This window comes from Dasypus novemcinctus, chromosome 25 (assembly GCF_030445035.2).
Source record: "Dasypus novemcinctus isolate mDasNov1 chromosome 25, mDasNov1.1.hap2, whole genome shotgun sequence".
Taxonomy (NCBI): Eukaryota; Metazoa; Chordata; class Mammalia; order Cingulata; family Dasypodidae; genus Dasypus; species Dasypus novemcinctus.
Window position 1 is genome coordinate 35,229,393 of NC_080697.1, and position 23,681 is coordinate 35,253,073.

Below are 23,681 nucleotides of genomic sequence, written 5' to 3' on the forward strand. Positions count from 1 at the left end.
ATTATCCAGTCTCTAGCTCTCTGAGGCAGCTTGGTTTGCTTATTTCATATCAGAGAGGTCACGTCGTACTTGTCCTTCAATGCCTGGCTTGCTTCACTCAACATAAGGTCCTCAAGATTCATCCATGTTATCCCATGTGTTTGTACTGTATTCCTTCTTGTAGCTGAGTAGTATTCCATTGTATGTATATACTACATTTTGTTTATCCATTCATCTGTTGATGGGCCTTTGGTTGATTCCAACTTTTGGCAATAGTGAATAATACCGCTATGAACATTGGTGTGCATAGATCGGTTTGTGTCCTTGTTTTCAGTTCTTCTGGGTATATACCAAGCAGTGGAATTGCTGGGTCATATGGCATATCTATAGCTGGTTTTTTGAGGAACTGCCAAACTGTCCTCCAGAACGGCTGGATCCTTCTGCATTCCCACCAGCAGTGGATGAGGGTGCCCATTCCTCCACATCCTCTCCAATACTTATAGTCTTCTGTTTTTTTAATAGCCACCAGTCTAATGGGTGTAAGATGGTATCTCATTGTAGTTTTGTTTTGCATTTCCCTAATATCTAGTGATGTTGAGCATCTTTTCATGTGCTTTTTAGCTGTTTATATTTCTTCTTTGGAGAAGTGTCTGTTCAGATCTCTTGCCCATTTTTTAAATGGCTTTTTTGTCTTTTTATTTTCAAGATATAGGATTTCTTTGTATATGCAGGATATTAGTCTCCTGTCAGATATGTGGTTACCAATTATTTTCTTCTATTGGGTAGGATGTCTTTTCACTTTCTTGACAAACTCCTTTGAGGTGCAAAAGGCTTTAATTTTGAGGAGGTCCCATTTATCTGTTTGTTCTATTGCTATTCATACTTTGGGTCTGAAGTTCATGAAGCCATTTCCTATTACACAGTCCTGTAGATGTTTCCCTACATTGTTTTCCAAGGTCTTTATGGTCTTGGCTCTTATATTTAGATCTTTGATCCATCTTGAGTTCATTTTTTATAAAGTAGGAGATAGTAATCCTGTCTCATTCTTTTGCATATGGATATCCAGTTCTCCAAGCACCGTTTGTTGAAGAGTCCATTCTCTCCCAGTTGAGTGGGCTTGGTGGCCTTGTCAAATATCAGATGACTGTATATGTGAGGATCTATATCGGAACTATCAATTCAGTTCAATTGGTTAGTATGTCTATCCTTGTGCCCATACCATACCATTTTCACCACTGTAGCTTTGTAGTATGTTTTGAAGTCAGGTAGTGTGATTCCTCCGATTTCATTTTTCTTTTTCAATATGTCTTTGCCTATTCGGGGCCTCTTTCCTTTCCAAATAAACCTCATAGTTTTTCTAGTTCATTTAAAAAATGCTGTGTTGGTTTTTATTGGGATTGTGTTGAACCTTAGTTCAGTTTGGATAGGATAGACATCTTAATAATATTTAGTCTTCCTATCCATGAACAGGAAATATTCTCTGATTTCCTTGAACAGTTTTGTGTAGTTTTCTGTGTATAAGTCTTTTACATCTTCAGTTAAGTATATTCCTAGGTATTTGGTTTCTTAATTTACTATTTTAAATGGTAATTGTTTCTTGATTTCTTCCTCACTTTATTGTGATCTAAAACTTTTTTGAAGATAAAAATTAAAAAAAAAAAAAGAATGTAGACATTGAGAAGGAATGAAGGAAATTGCCTTGCCACTGTACATACAGAGCAACACCTATTAAGCAATGAGAGGCAAAATGTCAAAAACAAAGAGTTATGATATTTTTCATTTTTTAATACCCCAATTTGTTTTTCTAAATTAGTGTTTATTCTATTTCTAATTTTTAAACCTATTATTACTATTTCATTGTCCTAAAATTGAATTTGGCAATATATTAGGCTTCATTTTTGAAGATGTTTTGGATTACAGAGGGGTTCAACTATGGCAGGGGAGGAACACTGGTGTGGGGTGTTATTGGTAGGAGACACGTGGTTGGGAGGCAGTTCTCCAGGGCATATATATAGGGTATATAAAAATGTTTGCATATTCATTGGGTATTTTCATAATAGTTACGACAACTGAGGGAGTGCTGAGTTCCTAGCCAGGGAAGCTCTGTCATATTCCCCAATGGAACAGCAACAATTCCCCAAGTGCAAGGGCAAAGACCAGTGAAGATGGATGGCCCAATGATGAGTCCTTGATATTGATGAGTATGCTTATGAGCCTGTGTGAAATTTCAACTAGGCCTAGAACTTCAGGGTGCCTAAGAGTTACCTCCTGAGAGCCTCCATGTTGCTCAAATGTGGCCACTCTCTAAGCCAAACTCACCATGTAAATGCATTACCTTCCCCCCAGCATGGAACATGACTCCTGGGGATGAGCCTCCCTGGCATCAAGGGATTACTACCAATTACCAGCTGATGATGCCACTAGAAAAAGACCTTGAATAAAAGGGAGAAATGGTAAAGATAAATGAGTTTATATAGCTAAGAGTCTTCAAAAAGAAGTTGGAAGGTCATCAGAGGGGTAACACTTACACACGTCTCACCGGGATCCCAGAGACAGCCAAAGTAGATGAAACCCCAGGTACTGGTACTCCTGAGAGCTATGGAGACACACAGTTTCTGCAGTCATGGCAGATGGCTTGTCACTGGGCCCTCCTTTGGAATTGTGTTCCTGAGTGTGATGGAGTTGGACTCAGATGTGACCTTTCTACACATGCCTCTTCTGTCACTTTTACTGAACCTGTGGTTGGCCGTGGGGTTGGTGTATACTCAGGAGACTTGAATCTCAGGAGTGGACATGTGCCAGCTGGGTCCTGAGCCTTAGCAGAGTTGCAAATCCTACATGTCAGTTCATTGAACTTACCCAGGGCACCCAACAGGGAAGTGAAGATGGTCAACCACCATACCAGGGAACTGAGAGTGCCTACAACTGCAAACAGGAGAATTGCATCTATCAACCATGTGGGATCTAAGTCCCCTCTTGATATAGAGGTAGAGCGGACATCACCATCCCAGGGCCCACGGGATAGAGGAATAAAATATGGATTAGAGTGGACTTACTGGTATTCTACTATGGAACTGTTGTGACTACAATGGAGGAAATTGCAGCATTGATGTGGAGAAAGTGGCCGTGGTAGTTGTTGAGGGTAGGGAGAGGGAAGAAGAGATGTGATGTGGGGGCATTTTTGGGACTTGGAGTTGTCCTAAGTGATATTGCAGGGACAGATGCTGGACATTATTTATCCTGCCATAAACCACTGAATATACTAGGGGAGAGTGTAAACTACAATGTAAACTTTAATCCATGCAGTGCAGCAGTGTTCCAAAATGTATTCACCAAATGCAATGAATGTGCTACAATGATGAAAGAGGTTGTTGATGTGGGAGGAGTGGGGTGGGGTATATAGGAACCTCTTATATTTTTTAATGTAACATTTTTTGTGATCTATGTATCTTTAAAAATAAGGCAATTAAATAAAAAAATTTTTAAATGAAAAAAAAAAAAATCAGTTGACCATAGAAGTAAAGGTCTATTTCTGAACTCTTAATTCAATTCCATTGATTAATGTGCCTATTTTTATGTCAATACCATGCTGTTTTGACCACTGTAGCATTATAATACACTTCAAGATCAGGATGCATGAGTTCTCCAACTATGCTCTTCTTTTTTAGGATGTTTTTTGGCTATTCAGGACCCCTTTCCCTCCCAAATAAATTTGGTAATTGACTTTTCTATTTCTGTAAAGTTGGCTGTTGGGATTCTGACTGGTGTTGCATTGAGTCTGTATATTAATTTGGGTAGAATTGACATCTGCACTATGTTTAGTTATTCCATCTATGAACATGGAATGTCCTTCCATTTGTATCAATCTTCTTTGATTTCTTTTATCAGTGTTTTGTAGTTTCCTAAATACCAATCCATTATATTCCTAGTTAGATAAATTGCTAGATATTTGTGTCTTTTTGTTGATATTGTAAATGGAATTTTTTTTTCTTGATTTCCTTCTCAGCTTTCTCATTACTACTGAAATGCTGCTGATATTTGTGTGTTGATCTTGTATCCTGCCACTCTGCTGAACTCTTTCATTAGCCCTAATAGCTTTATTGTAGATATTTTGGGATTTTCTATATACAGGGTCATGTTATCTGTGAATAGTGAGAATTTTACTTCCTCTTTTCAAATGTGGATGCCTTTTCTTTCCTTTTCTTGCCTAATTACTCTAGCTGGAATTTATGGCACAATGTTGAATAACAGTGGTCACATTGGGTATCCTTGTCTTGTTGCTGATCTTAAAGGGAAAGCTTTAAACCTCTCCCCATTGAGTTCGATGTTTGCTGTGGGATTTTCATATATGCATTTTATTATATTAAGAAACTTTCCATCTTTACCTAACTTTTGAAGTGTTTTTATCAAGAAGGGATGCTGGCTTTTGTCAAGCATCAGTCGATACCATTTGGGGTTTTTTTTCCCTTTGATTTGTTAACATGGTGTTTTATGTTAGTTGATTTTGTTACATTCAACCACTTGGTGGTTGCATGTCAAGGATAAAACCCACTTGGTGGTGTATAATTCTTCTAATATGCTGTTGGATTTGATTTTGCAAGGAACTTATTAAGAATTTTTGCATCTTTGTTTATTAGAGACATTGGTCTGTAATTTTCATTTCTTGTAGTATCTTTATCTGGCTTTGGTATTAGGGTGATGTTGGTTTCAGAAAATGTATTGGGTAATTTTCCTTTCTTTTCAGTTTTTTTGGATGAGTTTAAGCAAGATTGGTATTTATTCTTCTAGAAATGTTGGTAGAATTCATCTGTGAAACCTGGACTTTTCTTTGTTTGAAGATTTTTAATAACTGATTCAGTCTCTTTATTTGTGATTGGTTTGTAGAGTTCCTGTATTTCCTGTAGATTCAATGTAGGTTGTTTGTACATTTCTATGAATTTGTCCATTTCATTTCTAGGAATTTGTCCATTTCATCTACATTGTCTAATTTGGTATACGGTTTCTCATAATATCCTTTTATGATCCTTCTTATTTCTGTGGGGTCAGTCATAATGTCCCCATTTTCATTCCTGATTTTTGTTTTTATCTTTTCTCTTTTTTTTTCATTGTTCGCTTTACTACGGGTTTGCTGATTTTGATTTTCTCAATAAATGTTGGGGTTTTCTCGCTCTTTCTTTTCTCCATTTCATTTATTTCTCCTCTAATCTTTGTTATTTCTTTCTTTCTGCTTGCTTTGGGATTGGTTTGCTGTACTTTTTCTATTTTCTCCTGTTTTTCAGTAAGGTCTTTGATTTTAGCTCTATCTTCTTTTTAAATATAGGCATTTAGGGCTATAAATTTCTGTCTCAGCACTGCCTTCACTGAATTCCTATAAGTTTTGATAAGTTGTGTTCTTTTCATTCATCTTAAGATATTTACTAATTTCTCTTGCAAAACATTGACCCACTGTATGTTTATGAGAGTGTTGTTTTGTCTCCATATATTTGCAAAATTTCCCCTTTCCTGCCTTTTATTGATTTCAGGCTTCATTCTGTTATGTTCAGAATAGGTGCTTTGTATAATTTTAGTCTTCTTAAATTTATTGAAAGCTGCATTGTGACCCAGAATGTGATGGATCCTGGAGAATGATCCATGAGCACTTGAAAAGAATGTATGACCTGCTGCTTTAGAGTGCAGTGTTCTGTATGTTTGTGAGGTCCAGCTCATTTATCACATTGTTCAAGTTCTCTCTTTCCTTGTTGATAGTCTCTCTAGTTGCTCTGTCTATTGATGTTAGTGGCTTGTTGAAGTCTCCAACTATTATTGTAGAGAAGTCTATTTCTCTTTTTAGCTTTGCCAGAATTTGCCTCATGTATTTTGGGGCACCCTGGTTAGGTGCACAGATATTTATGACTGTTAACTCCTTCCTGGTGGATTGTCCATTTTATTAATATATAATGACCTTCTGCATGTCTTGTCACTTTTTGCATTTAAAGTCTGTTTTGTCTGACACAATTATAACTACCCCTGCTCTCTCTTGGTTACTATTTTGGAGAAATATCTTTTTCCAACCTTTCACTTTTAGTCTGTTTGCATCCTTGGGTCTAAGGTGAGTCTCCTACAGACAACATATGGATGGCTCATGTTTTCTTATCCATTCTGTCAGCTTTTGTCTTTTGATTGGGGAGTTTAACTCATTAACATTCAAGGTTTTTACTGTTATATAATACTTAAACTATCTTAAACCTAGCTTTTATATGTCATACCTTATTTTTGTCCAGCTCTTCACTTTTTTGGTTACCCTGATGGTCTTCACTTCTACACTCTCCTCCAGGCATCTCTCTCTTTTATGGCTTCAGAACTGCATTTAGTGTTTCCTGCAGAACTGGATTCTTGTTTACGAGTTCTCTTCATTTCTGTTTATTTGTGAAAATTTTAAACTCACTGTTTTATTTGAAGGACAGTTTTGACAGATAAGGAATTTCTGGCTGGTAGTTTTTCTCTTTCAGTATCTAAATTATTTCATACCATTGCCTTCTTGCCTCCATGGTTTCTGAAGAGAAATCACACTAAGTCTTAGTGGATGTCCCTTGTATCTTGTAATATTTCACTTTTCCCTTGCTGCTTTCAGAATTTTCTCTTTGGCATTTGGCATTCTGCATATTATGTGTCTTGGAGTAGGTCTGTTTGGATTTATTCTGATTGAAGTATGCTGTGCTCCCTGGGCATGTCTATTCATGTCTTTCATGAGATTTGGGAAATTTTCATTCATTATTTCCTCAAATACTCTTTCTGCCCTTTCTCCTTTTTGTCTCCTTCTAGAACTCCCATTACATGTATATTGGTTTGCTTTGTGTTATCGTTCAACTCCGTGAACCCCTGCTCAAATTTTTCCCATTGTTTTCTCTCTTGTTCTTCTGTCTTTTAAATTTCGGTTGTTCTTTCCTCTGTGTCACTGATTCTTTCTTCCATGGTATCAAATCTGCTGTTGTGTGCCACTATAATATTTTCAGTCTCACTTATTGTGTCTTTCATTCCCTTAAGCTCTGTTATTTTTCTATGAGAGATTTCAAATTTTTCTTTGTGCTCACCCAGTGTCTTCTTAATGTCTTTTATTTCTTTAACCATTTTGTCCTTCAGCTCCTAACTGTTCATACAGTTAGGAGAACTGTATGAACCTCATTTATCAGCTATTTCAAGTCCTTTGTCTTGTCCTGAGCTTTGATTTGTTCCTTTGCCTGAGTCATAGCTTCCTTTTTCTTAGTATGGCTTATAAATTTTTGCTGATGTTCCAGACATCTGATTTTGATGCCAAGTTTACTCTGATGTTCAGTTTCTCTCTCTTGTCTAGGAATTTACTGTTTAGTAGTTGTGTGCTATCAGTGTTCTTCAAGTGTTTCTTTTTTTTTTTAAGACTTATTTTATTTGCTCTCCCCACCCCCCACCCCCATTGTCTCATTGTTAGTTGCTCACTGTCTGTTCATCTTCTCTTTAAGAGACACACAGAACCAAACCTGGGACCTCCCATATGAGAGACAGGCGCTCAGTCACTTGAGCTACCTCAGCCTCCTGGTTTGTTGTGTCTCTCATTGTCTTTCCTCTTTGTGTCTCATTGTCAAGTCATCTTGTTGTGTCAGCTCACCACACCTGCCTGTCGCACCAGTTCTCCCTCTCCAGGAGATCCCGGAAACTGAACCTGGGACCTCCCGGTGGTAGGCAGGAACTCAGTTGCTTGAGCCACATATGCTTCCTTCTTTAATTCTTGTTTCAACTTGTTGTAGATATTGAGGATTCCCCCTGTTTAATTGATCAAACCAGGGCTAAGAACTTAGTAATGGTATACAGGCCAATTTCCAAGGGCCTTGGAAAGGGGGCAATAAAAGCACTTGATTACCTCTTATTTATATTATTATTTTTCTATTTTAGTGCACTTTTCTGGCCTGTCAGCAGATGGCGATCTTTGACAGACCTCTCACCTCAGACCTCAGGTGCTAGGGGGAAATGCATTCATTGTAACTCCACAGTGTATAGGGCAGAAGCAGTGTCCTCAGGACTAACAAACTTTCTCAGAAACTGTTCTCCCTTGGCTGCCTGCACCCCTCCTCCCTCTGCCTCCTCAGCAATCAGCCTAGGGTAGTAGGAATTGTTGCAGAAGGCAATATATCTTTAGTTCCTTGCCTGCCAAAACTGTCATGGCCCCATCCTTCCAGAAAGTGAGTGATTCCTCCAATGCAGCAGACCAGGTTTGTCAGCCAAAATCTGAATTTGCTTTAGTCTGTGTCCTTCCCTCTCCACTTTCTTGGGGAAGAGGACCCTGCAACCCCCTCATTCTGCAGCCCATGGCAGTCCACAGCCACTGGAGCCTGCAGACTGCTGTTTGTGCAGAGTAGAGGATGGGGGATGGGCTCCAGCTACTGCTTCTGCAGCTTTACTCACGGGATTTTTCAGCCAGCTGAGACTCCTTTCCTTTGCCCCTCTTCCCTCTGGGTGGTGTCTAAACGTACCTTGATGTCCCAGATCTACAGAACAGCCCTCTGGACAGTCTCTGTATGTTCTCTAGCTATGTTTTCTGGGAGATAAGTGATTCCTCTCCCTCTCTAATCTTCCATCTTCGCTGAAGTCTTTGAATTTGTTGTTGGTGGTGATGGTGTGTTGTTTGTTTGTTTTTTGAGGTACCACACTGGGGATGAACTCGGGACCTCATAAGTGAAAAACTGGTGCTCAACCAGTGAGCCACATTGGCTCCCCTGAGTTGGTTTCTTTCGTTTGTTTGCTTGTGTTTTTGTCTTATGCTTTTAAGAGGCTCGGGGAACTGAACCTGGGACCTCCGATGGGGGAAGCAGGTGCTCAACTGCTTGACCCACATCTACACCCCTGAATTTGTTTTTGATGTACATTTTTCCAAAATGCAATATCTTAGAAATAAGGTTATCTTACTTTCCAGCTTAGGCCTTTTGCCACTTCATCATAGTAATGTTTTCTTCCAGGCCCACTTGTGTCCTAGTTTGCAAAATAAATTATATGACCATCTGACTAGATCCACCTGCTTCCAGAATATTTTTATTAATAATATAACCATTTATGTCAGTCATTTACTTTAGTAATTAAGTGACCACTTAAACATACTGTGACCTTTCTTAGAAAAAGAGTTCTTAAATCGACAAGGAATTATCTAGGTCAAACTTTGTATTCTGATAGTGCTTTAAACCATGTTTTTTTCATTGTCTGATTTTTAAAATTATGAATGATCTGACAGTTAATAAAAGGAAAATATTCATACATGCTGCCTAGCAAGAAAACTTTAATTTTTAATCAGTTTCATATTTATAAAAGATATTAAGGTTATTATAATTATATACATAGACCTTGTTCTTGTACTCTGAAAACTTAGTCTAAGTACCCTAAAGTGAATACGTATACAGGATGTGCAGACCATATAATAAAATATTAAGCCAAAACATGACTGGACTGTGATACATTTCCATTAAATGTAAATTTCATTTAGCATATTGTAGATTGGGTTATATATGAGTTATTTATTTTTTTGTGTCTGTATTTTTATTTATTCTCTCCCCCTTGCAGCTTGTTTTGCTGTCTGCTCTCTGTGTCCATTCACTGCACGCTCTTCTGTATTGTTGCTTGTCTCCCTTTTTGTAGCGTCACCTTGCTGAGTCAATGCTCCACGGCGCTTGCGGGCTGGGCGGCACTCCGTGGCACTCAGGCCAGTAGCTCTCCACAGCGTGTGGGTGAGCCTACCTTCACAAGGAGGCCCTGGGACGTGAACCCAGGGCCTTCCATGTGGTAGTCAGGAGCCCAACTGATTGAGGTACAGCTGCTTCCCATATATGAGTTATTTAAAATCATTGCTTATTCTTTCTGATTTGTACCCCATGTGACATTTTTATTGAGTACCTTGGTATTGCAAGGGGAAGTGAATGTGGCTCAAATGATAGAGCTTCCACCTACCATATGGGAGGACCTGGGTTTGATCCCTGGGGCCTGCTGGTGAAAAAGAAGAGGAAGCCTGCCCACCCTTCAAGCCAGTGCCTGCACGAGTGTCCGCATGGTGAGCCCTTGCCTGCATGAGTGCCTGCGCAGTGAGCTGGTGCCCTGCACAAGTGAGTCACACAGCAAGATGATGATGCAAAAAGAGAAACAAGGAGAGATTCAAGGTGAAGCACAGCAGAAACCAGGAACTGAGGTGGCACAATTGACAGGGAACCTCTCTCCCCATCAGAGGTCTCCAGGATTGAATCCTGGTGAATCCTAGAGGAGAGAAAATGAGAAGACAACACAGTCAGCAAAAACAGCAGGGCAGGAGGAGGGGAAGGGGGAAAGTAAATAAATAAATCTTTAAAAAAAAAAAAAGAATATGGCTAGAAACAAGACAGTCAAACTGTATCTTGGCACAGAGTTACAGGCCTGCAAGGTTGTTTCCATATCTTGGTTGTGCAGGTAGAAAGAAAGCAAATATCAAGCCAGAGTGATGTGTTGAGAAAATAAGATTCCAGAAATTCAACTACTGGATGTGAAAGAGTTTATTGGACTAGTTAGGGAAAATTATCAAAGACTAACATAATTAATCAATCCAAGTCATCTAAAATAAAGGATTATACAAACACGAAAAGTTGGTACTGTGGGTTTTGAAAATATTTTGTACAAGGAGATGAATAGTCAGATGATCCACAAATTTATGTTTTCATTTCTGGCTCAGACTCCATTTTCCATCTGTATTTTAGATGTTTCCATCTGGGTGTTCTGAAGCACCTGAAGCCAATTTCTGAAAAAGAATTATTGTCCCTAGGCCTGTACTTCCTTCCTTGCTTTCTGCTTGCTTTCATTAATTGATCCATACTCTTCTGGTTATCTAGTCTCTGAATTCTAATTTGATTCCTTTTTTATTCCTATATTCAGACAGTTGTCAAATCTATTGAATTCATCTCTTTAGTGTCTCTATAAGTGACTCTTCTTTTCTATTCCCAATGAGTTCTGTCACCTAGTTGAAACCCTCTTACTTCTCATTTGCGCAACTGTTATGTTTTAATAACTTAACCTCTATTACTTTGTTGCTAACTGCATCTTCTAGAAAGGAAACTATTAAGTCTGTACAAATGTTTTCACTAACTCAGTATAGATGACGAAGTTATGAAGATAGTCTAATCTTGGCATTTAAGGCTACCCAAATTTGCCAGCGCATAAGGTGCAGTGATACTGGAATTATCCCTCTTCTCTTAATATGTACCTCTTTATTCTATGGTTACACTTTTATATCACTAATTTTTTTTTTAAGTTTTATTTATTTCCCATCTGTCCTTTTTCTGTGCATTCTTCTGTTTTCTGCTTGTCTTCTCTTTAGGCAGCACTGGGAACTCATCCTGGGACCTTCTGGAGTGTGAGAAAGGTGCTCAGTCTCTTGTGCCACCTCACCTTCTTGGTCTGCTGCATCTCTTATTGTCTTTCCTCTGTGTCTCTTTTTGTTGCATCATCTCCCTGTGCCAGCTCTCCGCATGGGCCAGCACTTCTGTGCAGGCCAGCACTCCTGCATGGACCAGCTCACCTTCACTATGAGGCCCCAGGAATCAAATCAAACCCTGAATCTCCCATATGGTAGACAGGAGTCCAGTCACTTGAGCCACATCCACTTCCCACCAAATTTTTATTTCCTTTCCTCTCTTCAGCATTTGAGGAAGTGTTATCTCTTCTCTAAGAGTACTCTCAAGTACTCTTTTCCTGGAAGCATTTCTCAACTATCCATCCGGGGATTATTTTGTCCCTTTGAATTCTCTGTAACCCTTTGTAGTTTTCTTGATACATACCTTCATTTAACTGTTATTCTAGTTATTTGAATATGTGTTCTGTCTCTACATTTGATAGAAATTCCTTGAGCACAGGGATAAACTTTTACCTATATCTCATTAGTTACACCTGCCACAATATCTGAAGTATAGAGAAATAAACACCCCTTAATTTGAGTGGAATTGACAGAAACATATAAGCAAGCAGAAAATCAGTTTGTGAAAAGTCTATTGTTTCTTTGCCAACTAAAGAAAGCAAACCAATTTAAAGGTATTTTCATAGTAAATACATGTACTTGGTTAAGTCAGCAAAAATTAGGTAAGAATATTATGACTGCGCTGTTATGGTTTTACCATAACTGTAAAACAGAAGGCAGTTTATAACAAATACAAAATTAAATTATGACATCCGTCCTTACCAATCTGGAGATGAGCATACTCTCAGTAAATTAAAGATTTAAATCCCACCAGAGTGTAGTTTGTTCAGAGATGCTTATAGTGATAGATGGTTTATTGTAGTGAAGTTGGAAATAGCTTCAATAGTGAAATGGGTAAACTGACTAGTATGCACAGCATGTTGGAAAAATGTACCCACTCTGTGAAATAATAGCTAATGTAAAGAATGCCAAATATTATGTATATACTGGTAACTAGTTCATATTATTAGATAATTATATTGATAAAAGGAAATTGTAAATTTTGAGGCATATATAAATTATTTAATTTTCATTCATTTTTTTCCTATGAAATAAAATTGATAATAGCTTTGAGATAAAGTTATGAAATAATTATTGTAAAAAGAGTTATTGTGGCAAGGATGTGAAGAAATTGGACACCTTGTACATTGCTGATGATAAGGTAAAATGATTTAGCTAAAGACCACAGTAACAGAAAATAAAACCTCCCTAGAGGGGTTCAACAGCAGATTAGAGCTGGCAGAAGAGAGAATCAGTGAATTTGAATGTAAGAATTGAAATCATCAAGTCTGAGGCACAGAAAGAAAGAATGAACAGGGAAACGGACTTGGCCCAGTGGTTAGGGCTCCTGTCTACCACATGGGAGGTCCATGGTTCAAACCCTGGGCCCCCTTGATCCGTGTGGAGCTGACTGGTGCGCAGTGCTGATGCGGGCATGGAGTGCCGTGCCACACGGGTATCCCCCGTGTAGGGGAGCCCCACGCGCAGGGAGTGCGCCCTATAAGGAGAGCCGCCCAGCGTGAAAGAAAGTGCAGCCTGCCCAAGAATGGCACTGCACACATGGAGAGATGACACAACAAAGAGAGACACAGATTCCCGTGCCGTTGACAACAACAGAAGCAGACAAAGAAACAAGACGCAGCAAATAGACACAGAGAACAGACAACCAGGCTGCAGGGCAGGGAGGGGAGAGAAATAAATAAAGAAATCTTTAAAAAAAAAAACAAAGAGAATGAACAGATCTTGAGGAACCTCTGGGACACCCTCAAGCATACTAGTATATGCATTGTGAGGGTCCTAGAAGAAGAGTCCCAGAAGGAGGATAGTCCCAGAAGAAAGGGGAGGCAGAACATTCAAAGAAATAATGGCTGAAAACTGCAAATTTAATGAAAGACGTGAGTATACACATCTAAGGCACTGCACAAACTCCAAATAGGATAAACCGAAATAGACCTACGTGGCAACATATTATAGTCAAATTGTCAAATGCTAAAGATAGAGAATTCTGAAAGCTGCAAGAGAGAAGCAGCATGTCAAGTACAAGGGATCCTCAATAAGAATAAGTGCCAATTTCTCATCAGAAACCATGGAGTTAAAAAGGCACTGGGATAACATACTTAAAGTGCTGAAAGGAAAAAAAACTGCCAACCAAGAATTCTATATTTGGCAAAACTGTCTTCCAAAAATGAGTGGGAGGGGTGGATTAAAGCATTCTCAAGTAAACAAAAGCTTAGAGAGTTTGTCACCATGAGACTTGCCCTACAAAAGATGCTAAAGGGAGTTCTTAGATTTAAAAGAAAGGATAATAGACAATTTACCAAAACCACATAAGGAAATGAAGATCTCCAGCAAAAATGGTAGCATGTGTAAATACAAACACCAGTACTATTGTATTTTTTAAATTTATAACTCCACTCTTTACTTCCTTCGGGATTTAAAAGGCAAATGCATAAAGTGTAGTGATAAGCCAGTGGTTTTGGACTTGTAATATATAAATAACTATGGTGTGACAGTAACTACGTAAAGGTGAGGGGACGGAAGGATGTAGGAATGTACTTTATTTTTGCTATTGAAGTTAGGTTGGTAGCAAAGCAAATGAGATTGTTACAGATTTAGAATGTTAAATTTAAGCCCCATGGTAACCAGAAGGACAACATCAGAGAATATGTACATTCATAAAGATAGAAAGTAGGGTATAGGTTCCCAGGGGTAGGAGTCAGGAGCAATGGAAGTTAATGCAAAATGAGTATAAGGTTTCTGGTTGGAGTGAAGGGAAAGCTCTAGTAATGGATGGTGATAAGTTCTAGCAATGGATGGCTTGCTAGTTCCCATTTTTAAAAAACAACAGCCGTCTGAGTGGGTGTAAATAGGTATCCCATTGTGGTTTTGATTTGCATTTCCCTAATTGCTGATGGTGTTGAGCATCTTTTCATGTGCTTATTTGCATATCAGTTCCTTTGACCATTTTTTAAACTAACATTTGTTTGCCTTTTTGTTGTTGAACTGTTATTTATATATTATGGATATTAAACACTTATGAAATAAATTATTTCCAAATATTTTCTCCCATTCTGTAAGTTGTCTTTTCACTTTCTTGATTGTCTTTCAATGCACAAAAGTTTTTAATTTGGATGAAACTCAATTTTTTCTTCCGTTGCTTATGCTTTTGTTGTCATGTCTAAGAATCCATTGCCTTAATATAAGGTCCTTGAGATTTTCCTCAGTGTTTTCTTCTAAGAGTTTTAGGGTTTTAGCTATTATATATAGGATGTCGGTCCATTTTAAGTTAATTTTAGAATATTATGTGAGGCAGGGATCCAATTTCATTCTGTGGATATCTACTTTTTATCCTGTGGATATCCATACCATCACCATTTGTTGAAGAGACTATTCTTTCCGCCTCTGAATGAACTTGCCACCCTTGTGAATATTAATTGGCCATAGAAGTAAAGATAGCTACTTTTAAAGAACTTCCATTGGAAGGCCTGTAAATAGATTCTTTAGATGTAATGGCAGTTTATTACACAGACTTGATTAAAACAAGAAGTTTCAAAGAACTAGGAGAATAGATAAGGTAGATAATCAAAAGGAAGTATTCTAATGTTCCTCTTTATCACATATTAAGTCATTACTTCATTAAGTAGCCCTAAGAGAGCAAATATTGAAAACCACATTTTATTTGTTTCTAAAATGAGGCCTCATGCTTGATTGGAGCTGTCATCACTTGTGAAGATTAAGTGAGATCATGTGGGCCTGCCCACCCTTCAAGCTCTATGGGAACTTTGTACTTCCTGCATGATATTTCTGAAATCCTTAATTGTTCTTATAAAAATAAATAAAAGAATAATGAGTATAGTGGGTTGAATGGTGATCCCCTAAAGATATGTCTCTGTCCTAATCCCTAGGACCTGTGAGTGTTACCTTATTTTAAAAAAGCTCTTTGTAGATGGAATTAAGTTAAGAATCTTGAGATAAGGCAATTATCCTGGATTATCCAAGTAGGCCCTAAGTCCAATGACATACATTTACTGTATGTTTTAGTTTCCTTGGCTGCTCAAGCAAATACCATGCAATAGGTTGGTTTAAACAATAGGAATTTATGAGCTCATGGTTTGAGGCTAGGAAAATCTAAATCAAGGCATTACTTTTTTCTTTTTTTTTTTTAAGGCATTGCCTTTTGATTATAGACTGGAGTTCTGGGGCTGGCTGCTGGCAATCCTTGGTCCTTAGCTTTCCTGTCACATGGCAGTGCACATGGAGCCTCTCCTGGCCTCTCTTCTCTTCCAGATTCCTTGATTTTAGCTTCTTGCAGCTCTCTCTGTGTCTTTCTCTCTGTGTGCCTCAATTTCATTTTGCTTAATAAAAGACTCCAGGAATAGAATTAAGGCCCATCATGATTGAGTTGGACCACACAATGGAGGCAGAAATTAGAGTGATGTGGCTACAAGTCAAGAATTGCCAACAGCTGCCAGAATCTGGACGGGGCAAAGAACAGATTCTCCCCTGTCACCTCCAGAGGAGTGCAGCCCTGCTAACACCTTCATTTTAGACTTCTCCCTCCAGAACTGGCCTCCAGAAACACTTTGTGTTGTTTTAAGCTACCAAGTTTCTAGTGATTTGTTACACAGCCACAAGAAACTAATATTGTGAGTTTATTGCTTTTAATGAATAGACAGCAAATACTTTATTCTATGAATTGAAAGTTTGGGGTATGGAAATTTTCTTGATTGAGTGATGATGTCCTCTCATTTAAGGTTATCATGTCTAACAATTTCATTCCAAGTTTATCTATATTATGCTATTATAAAAAACAAGCATCTCTATTAGCATTGAGTCATTCAGCCACGTGTGTGGTCCAAGCCAAAGAAAAGCATTAGAATTACTTTAGTGTCTTACAAATGATACCACAGGCCCAAATGCCACATATCTCTTCTAGTGGTTTCATAGGTGTATTGAATGTAAAATGGTACAAAATGAGGTTGTAGTTTACTTACAAAAAGTTGTCTCATCTAATATACAAATGACCTAGCTTCTTAGCTCTTGAAAAAGTTATCCTTATTTCTAGCAAGATTAAGGGTAGGTAAAGCTAGTATGAAAAGTCATCTTTTATTCTTAAAGTAGTTGTCATCTTCTAAAAATATATTCACATTAAAATTATATTTAAAGAAGTGAAATATATAAGAAGAATGGCTTTGTGGTATACTTTTCTTTAAGAATGTCTAATATGTAAGTAAAAATGGAGAATTTGGGGATATTTATCCTTAGTTTAAAGGATGAATGTTAGCCCAGATTTGAAGACTAGCCCTGGAGACCAGGATTTATACATATGTCGAATACTGTTTCCCCTTATCTTTTCGAGCAATCTGAGAAGAGTGACATTTCTTTGATGCCTTTCATATTAGAACTTTTTTGAATAAGAATTTTGAGACCATTTTACTCCAGAGGAAATGGAAAATGACTTTGTGAGTTCTTCGGAGGCCTTTAGAGTTTATTCTTAGGGCAGTGGGGAGAAATTGATGTGTTTTAAGGAGAGAAGTGTGAGGAAGTCTTAGTTCTTGAGAAGACAAAGTTTCTTTCCTTCTAATTCAGGAATTCCAGATATCCCTACAAGACCTTTAAGAATGGTTACAGTTCAGGAATTAAGGCCAGTCAATTATTTATGATGGTGAAAAATTTCTTAAACCAGACAAAAATATGTTCTTGTTATATCATGGTTATTCCATTCAAAACTCTGATCCTTTAGACTTTTTGGTTACAAATTCTATCTAGGCCAACTCTGCCACTTTGGTTATGTATGTCAGAATTTCTTTAGCCTTGGATTATTAAATTGTTCTTCAATTTGTTTCTTCTGCTGATTCAGCTATTTTTATATTATGCCAGAATACTGATTAATTTTATGTAGATGATTTTCCACTTACTTTAGTCTTGGGTTATATAATTAAAATATTTTTCCATATTTTATTTTTAAGATTTATTTTTTATTTATTTCTCCCCCCAGCCCCCCACCCCCAGTTGTCTGTGCTCTCTGTCCATTCACTGTATGTTCTCCTGGGACTGCTTCTATCCTTATCAGCGGCACCGGGAATCTTTGTTTCTTTTTTTTTCGTCATTTTGCTGTGTCAGCTCTCCGTGTGTGCGGCGCCACCCCTGGGCAGGCTACACCCTCCTTCACGCTGGGTGGCTCTCCCCATGGGGCACACTCCCTGCATATGGGGCTCCCCCACACAGTGGATACCCCTGAGTAGCAGGGCACCCCCTGCGCGCATCAGTACCACGCATGGGCCAGGTCCACACGGGTCAAAGAGGCCCAGGTTCCGAACTGCCAACCTCCCATATGGTAGGCAGATGCCCTATCCATTGTGCCAAGTCTGCTCCCCTCTATATTTTATAGTAAGGGCAATGCTTCGTTATATAAGGTTGACATAAATGTAGATTTATCTTTTTTTTTTTAAAGATTTATTTTATTTCTCCCCCAACCCCCGTCCCCGCCGTTGTCTGCTCTCTGTGTCCATTGGCTGTGTGTTCTTCTGTGTCTGCTTGTATTCTCATTAGGTGGCTCCAGGAACCGATCCTGGGACCTTCCAGAATGGGAGAGAGGCGATTACTCTGTTGTGCCATCTCAACTCCCTGTTCTTCTGTGTCTTCTTATTTTTTCTCCTCTGTGTCTCTTGCTGTGCCAGCACTCTGTATCAGCCAGCTGGCACTCCTGCCTTAGGCGGCATTCCCACACAGGTTGGCATTCCTGCACAGGGCAGCATTCCCGTGTGGGCCGGCACTCTGCATGGGCCAGCTTGCCCTCACCAGGAGTCCCTGGGCATCAAACCCTGGACTTCCCCTCATCTTTTTTAGAGGGCACCAAAGACCAAACCCAGGACCTCCCATGTGGAAGGTGGATGCCCAACTGCTTGAGCCACATCTGCTTTCCTTTTCCTTGCTTTATTTTGAGCTTCTAATTCATTGTACTGATGTTTACTCATTTAAATCATCTAATAATAGAAAAAGAATAATGTCCTTTTTGGAAATGTCTATTACTATTAAGGATAATAAACTTATAATTTAAAAAGTGCTAGCATTTGGTAGTGTTTTAACTTAATAGTAATATACTTTAAGAGAGGACTCACATTAGTGACTTAAGCTTCTCCACATGTGCTATATATCTTAACAGACCTAGATGTGTTGGGGTATGTGGGAGTCCTTTTACTTGATTGAGCTTGTGTTGTGATGAGAAAGAAAGGAAGAAAGGAACAATCAGTACACCCAAATTGGCATTATAGCATGAATTTCAAATGAAGAAAAGTGATGAAAATATGAATGGGGAAAAATGCCATTCTTGGGGGAGAATCAAAATTGATAAAAGCACCTGTTTTTATTTCTCAGGGATGTTTCGAAAGGATGAAGAACTGACTCCATCGCAGAGAGGTTTAGCTGTAAGGTATATGCCTTTTATTGTATTCTGCCATGGCTTATGTCTTCTCTGCCTAAAGCACTCTTTACTCAAATGGCAAAGGCTTCCTTGTCCTTCTAGAGGTACCCAAACCTTCCTCCCTTGGCATACCTCCCTGCCATCAGATCATCTTAGCCTAGGTGGGGTCTCCCTTTTAAGGTTCCCATAGCCCCTTGAACATATCATTATACAGTATGTACTTCCTGTGTACCATGAGACTGTCTTCTAAATTTTGTGTCTCTCGATGTGGGAAGCAGGCCTCAATTGCTTGAACTACGTCTATTCCCTGCCAACAATTTAAAAAAATTTTTTTTCTTAGTCAATTTACATTCCCATTCTCTTGGAAAACTATGTATTTTCCTTTCTTCTCAAATTTCCAACATTCCCTCCCCAGTACTCACTTGAGATTATTGTAAAAATTTATTTTTTACAGAAAATAACACAATTCTACTTCTGCAACTACCAAATATACCAGGATGCCTGCATCTGAAACAAAATACTCTATTTTCTTTCCTAGTAACAGGGATTAACCATCCATAATCCAGTGAAAGGCCAATTTAACTTCTAAACTGAGTCCAGTTTCTTCTTTCCTAGTCACAGATTTTGCTTCTTCAATTATCCCTTCTCTCTTACGTTATCATTTGCATCAATTTCTCCCTTTCTATTAGATTATTCCCAACAACTTAAAGGGGGAAAAAACCCATAAGCCATCTTTAAACTTCACATTCCCTTCTAGCTACCACCATTGCTCTGCTCTTCCTTATAGTGAAATTCCTGGAAGATTTGGCTGAATTTATTGTTTCTATTTCCTCATCTCTCATCCTCTCCTTAGCCCAATACAGTCCAGTTTTTATCTCCATTTTTGGTCTGAACCATACTTTTTTTTTTAATAGGTTTGCTTTATTTATTTATTTATTTATTTATTTATTTATTTATTTATTTATTTATTTATTTATTTATTTATTTCTCTCCCCTACCCCCCCCCCCAGTTGCCTGTTCTCTGTGTCCATTCACTGTGTGTTCTTCTGTGTCTGCTTATATTCTTTGTCAGCAGCGCCAGGAATCTGTGTCTCTTTCTGCTCGTCATCCTGCTGTGTCAGCTCTCTGCATGTGCAGCGCCACTCCTAGGCAGGCTGCACATTTTTACTGCTGGGCGGCTCTCCTTGAGGGGCGCATTCCTTTCACATGGGGCTCCTCTACGCGGGGGACACCCTTGCGTAGCACGGCACTCCCTGCATGCATCAGCACTATGCTTGGGCCAGCCCGTCACACGGGTCAGGAGGCCCTGGGTTTGAACCCTGGTCCTATCCATTGAGCCAAATCCGCTTCCCCTGAACCATACTTTCATCTTGGCAAATTTAATTGTGAGCCTCAGTTTGCATGTTACTCAATGTCTTAGTGACAATTGACCGATTGGTCACTCAGTCCTTGAAATACCCTCTTCACTTGCTCCCAGGACACAATATTTTTTTTTCCTTGCTGATTTCTTTTTTTGTCATCTTTGCTGATTCCTCTTCCTCTCCCTTACCACTAAATACTGGTATGCTTCAGGGCTCAGGCCTTAGACTTCCGTCTTCTCCACATAAAAACATGCAGTCTGTTGGCTTTAAATACCATCTATGTGAATGAAATCCCCTAAATTTATATTTCCACTCCAACCTCTTTTCTGAGCTCCATCTCTTATATCCAGCTGTCATTTCAACACTTCTCCTGGTTGGTGAATAGGCATCTCAAGTAGAACAGTTTTAATATGAGCTCTTGATTTCTGTCTGCCTCTTCTTCCTCACCCCGATCTGTTCCTTTACCATTATTTAGCCGTCTAGTAATAGTAGTATCCCTAGTTACTTAGGTGAAAAACTTAGGAAAATTCTCTTTTCCTGACTGTACATCAAATTATCAGCAAGTCAAGCCAGCCTTTCTTTTAAAACATATCTCTAATCTGACCACTTCTTATCATTTCTACTCTTACTATCCTGTCCCAAGCCCATCATCATTTTTCACTTGGTCTACTATGATAGTTTTCCTAAATTAGGTCTCCTTGTTTTCTCTCATGCTCTTTCTATCTAGCAACTAAAAGATCTTTTTAATATGTATTAGATTACATTATTCCCTTCCTCTAATGAACCCCTCCAGTGGCTTCCCATGCAACTTAGAATAAAATGACAAACTTCCAATCACAGTTCTACAAGAGCCTATTGCTCTACTATTCTCTTAATTATACAGACCACCCTATCAAAAATACTCCCTTCCTCCCCTGCTATCACTTTCTATCCCCTTGCCCTACTTTATTTTTCTTCATAATATGCATTATTGTCTGATGATGTATATTTATTTTAATTGTCTCTATCCTTACCTCCCAAATGTAAGCCCAGCGAGGACAGGGGCTTCCTTCATTTCATTTATTATTATATTCCCATTATCTAGACAGTAGTTCACAACTGGAAGTGATTTTGCCCCCCAGGTGACATCTGACAGTGTCTGGAAACACTTTTTATTGTCACAACGTGAAGTGAGGTAGGTGGTACTAACACATAGTTGATAGAGGCCAGAGATGCTGCTAAATATCCTATAATGCACAAGAGAGTTTTTGACTCCAAATGTCAACAATACCGAGGCTGAGAAACCCTAACCTAAAACTATACTAGATATCAAATCAATATTTATGGAATGAATGAATGTGTCACTTAATGTCATAAATGAAATATTATAATTTCATTGACGTATATATTTTATAGCAAAATTACCATTACCTACTTCAGTACCTAAAATGACTTCTGGTTAATAATGAAAGTTAAGCCAGAAATTACTCAGTAAATTGTGGTTAAGAATTGTTATCTCCTGTCCTTGCACATTGTGATGCATAGTTTGACTTGGTAAAGATTGAGCAGCGCTTTTCATTTTGAAATAATTGATATTGAAAATGAAGTTCTGTTGCTTGAGTACAAGAAGTTCTTTTTTAAATTTGTGATTGCAGAGCACTTAAGAGAAAGCATTCTATTTCAGTATTAAAATATAAAGAACTTTAATAAAAGAACAAATCTGTAAGAAACATTGTGCTGTCATCAATTTTGTGCCCTAAAGAGAAAATATCTAAGGTCCAAGACATTTATAAAGGTAGAAGAATAATTCTGCAAAAGATTTTTTGGAAAAAGGACTTTTGACTAGGTGGTAAGCTAGAATAGTATCCAGTGGACAGGAAGCATTGTTTTTCCCTATTGATTTTTATCACCATAAAAATAATACATAGTATGTGTTGTGGTATTTTGTGGGCTTTTCTTGGGAATGTTAGTGTTTTTCTTGTTTGTTTTTTTTTTAAGATTATTTATTTATTTATTTATTTATTTCTCTCCCCTTCCCCCCGCCCCGGTTGTCTATTCTCTGTGCCTATTTGCTGCGTCGTCTTCTTTTGTCCGCTTCTGTTGTTGTTAGCGGTATGGGAATCTGTGTTTCTTTTTGTTGCGTCATCTTGTTGTGTCAGCTCTCCATGTGTGCGGTGCCATTCTTAGGTAGGCTGCACTTTCTCTTGCGCTGGGCGGCTCTCCTTTTGGAGCGCACTCTTTGCGCGTGGGGCTCCCCTGCGCGGGGGACACCCCTGCGTGGCACGGCACTCCTTGTGCACATCAGCACTGCGCATGGGCCAGCTCCACACGGGTCAAGGAGGCCCGGGGTTTGAACCGCGGACCTCCCATGTGGTAGATGGATGCCCTAACCACTGGGCCAAGTCTGCTTCCCCCTGTTAGTGTTTTTTTTTAAAAAAAAAGATTTATTTATTTATTTCATTGCCCCCCCCAGTTGTCTGTTCTCTGTGTCTATTTGCTGCGTCTTGTTTCTTTGTCCGCTTCTGTTCTTGTCAGCAGCACGGGAAGTGTGGGCGGTGCCATTCCTGGGCAGGCTGCACTTTCTTTCGCGCTGGGCGGCTCTCCTTATGGGGCACACTCCTTGCGTGTGGGGCTCCCCTATGCAGGGGTCACCCCTGCATGGCACGGCACTCCTTGCGCGCAACAGCACTGCACATGGGCCAGCTCCACACGGGTCAAGGAGGCCCGGGGTTTGAATCGTGGACCTCCCATGTGGTAGACGGACGCCCTAACCACTGGGCCAAGTCCGTTTCCCTGTTAGTGTTTTTTAAGGAAGATAACTTTCTATATTTAGAGAAAAAGAAGGAATTCTAACACATTAGAGAAGTATATATTTACTGTCCTAGGTGTGGTAGTTGTTTTTTTTTGTTTGTTTGTTTTTTTAAATTTGTGATAGTTTCTAATTGACAATAGGCAGGAGACCAGGTTGTGGAACTTGTTTTAAAAAATAAAAATATACAATCAATTCATTTATATAATAATATATATAGTCTCAGTAGTTTCCTGAGTTACTAATCAATTTTCACCCTGTTACTTGCATTGAGAACTAGCTGTTTGATAAATTTTAGATGGAATATGCCATCAGGACAGACATCAGAGCAACTGAATTAAAAATGTTGCAAGACCTACTTTATTTCTTTTTTCTCTCATCCCACAGCAAATCAATCCACAAACCCCGTAGGCTCTCCTGCCAGAATAAAGGCAGAATGCCCCCTGCCCCACTGCTCTAAGTATCATCATTTTCTGCCTGAAGCTTCACAGCAGCTTCCTGACTGGTCTTCTTAATTCCACCCTTGCCCCTGTCCCCTCACGGGGACCACTCTAACTTTTAAAACATAGGTCTTTCAACACCCTGCTATAGTGTCTCCATCTCATTCAGAATAAAATCCCAAGTTCTTACCGTTGCTTGTAATGTCGTAGTTGATCTAGC

General features: G+C 38.9%; 1 protein-coding gene across 2 annotated transcripts in view; it reads left to right on the forward strand.

Annotated features, from left to right (window-relative positions):
- MBOAT2 (membrane bound glycerophospholipid O-acyltransferase 2) overlaps nucleotides 1–23,681 on the forward strand; it is a 230,032-nt gene that overhangs the window by 174,308 nt on the left and 32,043 nt on the right. For both annotated transcript variants that reach the window (XM_071211942.1, XM_058287896.2), the window contains exon 6: nucleotides 18,827–18,881. In XM_071211942.1, coding sequence (XP_071068043.1) covers nucleotides 18,827–18,881 — 55 coding nt within the window. The remainder of the gene's footprint in view (nucleotides 1–18,826; nucleotides 18,882–23,681) is intronic.